General features: G+C 41.5%; 1 protein-coding gene across 1 annotated transcript in view; it reads right to left on the reverse strand.

Annotated features, from left to right (window-relative positions):
* Positions 1-3,348, reverse strand: part of LOC101857034 (uncharacterized oxidoreductase TM_0325-like) — a 9,681-nt gene that overhangs the window by 5,156 nt on the left and 1,177 nt on the right. The window contains exon 2 of the mRNA XM_035970742.1: positions 3,178-3,321. Within this exon, the coding sequence (XP_035826635.1) occupies positions 3,178-3,321 (144 nt within the window). The remainder of the gene's footprint in view (positions 1-3,177; positions 3,322-3,348) is intronic.

The raw sequence follows: 3,348 nt of genomic DNA on the forward strand, positions 1-3,348 counted from the left end.
GGGCGGGTTGATAGAAAAAAAAACATGTGCAGTATAATTCATTGCAGGAGACAAAACACTGAAAGGCCTCTCATATGAAGTTCTAGAGCTAGCACCAAATTCTTCTCTCAGTATTTCTCCGCTGCGTGAATCCTATTCTTCGGGGCGGTGTCGCTTTCTTGTCGTGGGAAGAACAACCTTACCTGACTCGCAGAGGAGGTGAAACCCCCACCTCAGAATGAAAAAGTTGCGGAGACGGCTCGGGCATCTGAGCAGAGACGGGAGAGGAACCGCCCCCTGCTTATCCTAGGTTATGATCTGAGAGTCAGCACAGCATGTCTTTGTTCCTGGGCCTGGTGAAGTATAAAAAAACAGAGGTGCTAAATAGAAGACACGTGCACAGGATCTATGTTGTCTATGTATTATTAAAAAAAAGAGAGAGAGAGAGAGAGAGAGAGAGAGAGAGAGACAGAGAGAGAGAGAGATAGAGAGAGAGAGACAGAGAGAGAGAGACAGAGAGACAGAGAGAGAGACTGAGACAGAGACAGAGACAGAGAGATAGAGAAAGAGGCAGAGAGATACAGAGAGAGAGAGAGAGAGAGAGAGAGAGAGAGAGAGAGAGGGTAAGACAGAGCAAAAAAAAAGAGAGAGATGGAGAATGATAGATAGATAGATAGATAGATAGATAGATAGATAGATAGGTAGATAGATAGATAGATAGATAGATAGATAGAGAGAGAGAGAGAGAGAGAGAGAGAGAGAGAGACAAAAAAAGAGACAGAGACAGAGAACGGGAATAGAGAGAAAGAAACAGAGAGAGTGGGAGAGAGAAGGAGAGAGAGAGTGGACAGACAGAGAGAGAAAAAGAGAGAGAGGGGGAGAGAGAAAGAGACAGAGACAGAGAGATAGAAGACGAGAGAAAGAAAGAGGGAAAGAAGGAGAAAGAGAAAAGGAGAGAGGCAGAGAGAAAGACAAAGAGAGAGACAGAGAGAGGCACAAAGAGAGAGACAGGCAACCAGACAGACAGACAGACAGACAGACAGACAGACAGACAGACAGACAGACAGACAGACAGACAGACAGACAGACAGACAGAAAAAGAGAAATAGAGAGAGAGAGAAAGAGAAACAGAGAGAGAGAGGAGCAACATTCACACACAAGCATATTCACACATCACTGGTATCCCACCGACCAGAAATAGATTTTACTACGTGTATCTATTTTCTTGTGTCTATTAACCCTAGACGTGTACTTGGTGTTGTGAAGGGTTAACTTGAAATACCACAGTTTCATTTTTCATTCTCCCATAATAGAAAACTTCCACCCCAGCGTTGGTAACTTGTGAATAATCCTTCAGTTTTAGTTGTTTCAGAGACGACTATGGTCAAAGATGGTCCATAACAAGATTGTTCACTCAGCCAAAAAAGTGTCCGCGGAAGTCCGCGCATTGATTCAGATGGAGCTGCAGTCTTTTTTTTTTCTTTTTTTTTTTGAAGCTCTCTTTCGTTTCTCAAGAAGAAGAATAGGAATAGCACAGTTTGTTAGTTTTGCTTTTATTGTTTTTCTCACAAGTAGGGTAACTCTGTTCGCAAAGTCCGCTCTTTTTCGAAGAGGGCGCCACCTGACTGTGAGGACACATTTTTAAACTGGCTCAGAGAGGAGTGAACTATCTTGTTATGTACGATCTTTGCTGTGGTGTAGGGGTCGGGCAACGTCATATACAGACGTCACGAGTTCCATTCTCTTTGGGAGGTTTTTATTTCTCGAATATGTCGCCCTGTCTGTTTGGACGTTGTATCTGTCTCAGCCCGGGTTGACCCTGACAGGCGGGGTCAGAACAGCCCGTCTCTTCCACGATGGATGGTTACTTATGGTCATGTCGTGCCAGAGATCTTGTCAGTATGTTCGTGTTTTAGTTATTTATGGTCATGTCGTGCCAGAGATCTTGTCAGTATGTTTGTGTTTTAGTTACTTATGGTCATGTCGTGCCAGAGATCTTGTCAGTATGTTCGTGTTTTAGTTATTTATGGTCATGTCGTGCCAGAGATCTTGTCAGTATGTTTGTGTTTTAGTTACTTATGGTCATGTCGTGCCAGAGATCTTGTCAGTATGTTCGTGTTTTAGTTATTTATGGTCATGTCGTGCCAGAGATCTTGTCAGTATGTTTGTGTTTTAGTTACTTATGGTCATGTCGTGCCAGGGATCTTGTCAGTATGTTCGTGTTTTAGTTACTTATGGTCATGTCATGCCAGAGATCTTGTCAGTATGTCCGTGTTTTAGTTACTTTTGGTCATGTCGTGTTTGAGATCTTGTCAGTATCGCGAGAGCTCTGTCTTGTCGGTATGTTCGTGTTTTTGCAAAGATAGTGTCTAACAAGATAGTACTCTCCCCTCTTTTCTTCGAAAAAGTGCGGACTTTGCTATCAGAGCTACCCTACTTGTGTGAAAAATCATAAAAGTGAAACTAACAATCTGTGCTATTCATTTCTTCCTCTGGAGAAACGGAAGAGAGTTTCAAAACAAAGACTGCAGCGCCATCTGAACCAAGGCGCAGACTTCCGCGGACACTTGATTGGCTGAGTGAACTATCTTGTTATGTACAATCTTTGGTTTTAGTTACTTATGGTCATGTCGTTCCAGAGATCTTGTCAGTAAGTTCGTGTTACAAAGCCTCTCAAATGGCAACTTGCACTGTACGCTTCACGGGAAGTTGTGATTGTTTGAGAATGCTATCAGGCCTGCTGGGGCAATAATATAGACCTTACTGTTGAGCGGGAATTTCCGCTATACAAATGCTATCTATCTATCTATCTATCTATCTATCTATCTCTCTCTCTCTCTCTCTCTCTCTCTCTCTCTCTCTCTCTCTCTCTCTCTCTCTCTCTCTCTCTCTATTGATCTATGATGATGATGATGATGATGATGATGATGATGATGATGATGATGATGATGATGATGATAGTGGTGTTGTTGTTATATTACTACTACTATTATTATTATTATTATTATTATTATAATAATAATAATAATAATAATTAATATTATTATTATTATCATTATTATTATAGTTATTATAGTATTATATTATTTTATTATTATTATTATTATTATTGTTGTTGTTGCTGTGGTCTAGAGTGTGCAGATGTTTCTTCTACAGACAAAATGGCCGCAGCGACAATGACCTTTCCATTGGACATACGGTACCTTTTGTCTCTTTCAGATATGGAAACACCAATTTTGACAGAAGCACAGGCACTTTGAAGTTGAGGTTGAAGGTCGTGTCGATGTCCTTCTCTTCCAAGTCTTTGATGAAGCCGGTGTACAAAGCACCTGCGTTATTTACCTGGGGGTCGGAGGGAATACGCAGGTA

The sequence above is a fragment of the Aplysia californica genome, unplaced genomic scaffold (assembly GCF_000002075.1).
Source record: "Aplysia californica isolate F4 #8 unplaced genomic scaffold, AplCal3.0 scaffold00315, whole genome shotgun sequence".
Classification (NCBI taxonomy): domain Eukaryota; kingdom Metazoa; phylum Mollusca; class Gastropoda; order Aplysiida; family Aplysiidae; genus Aplysia; species Aplysia californica.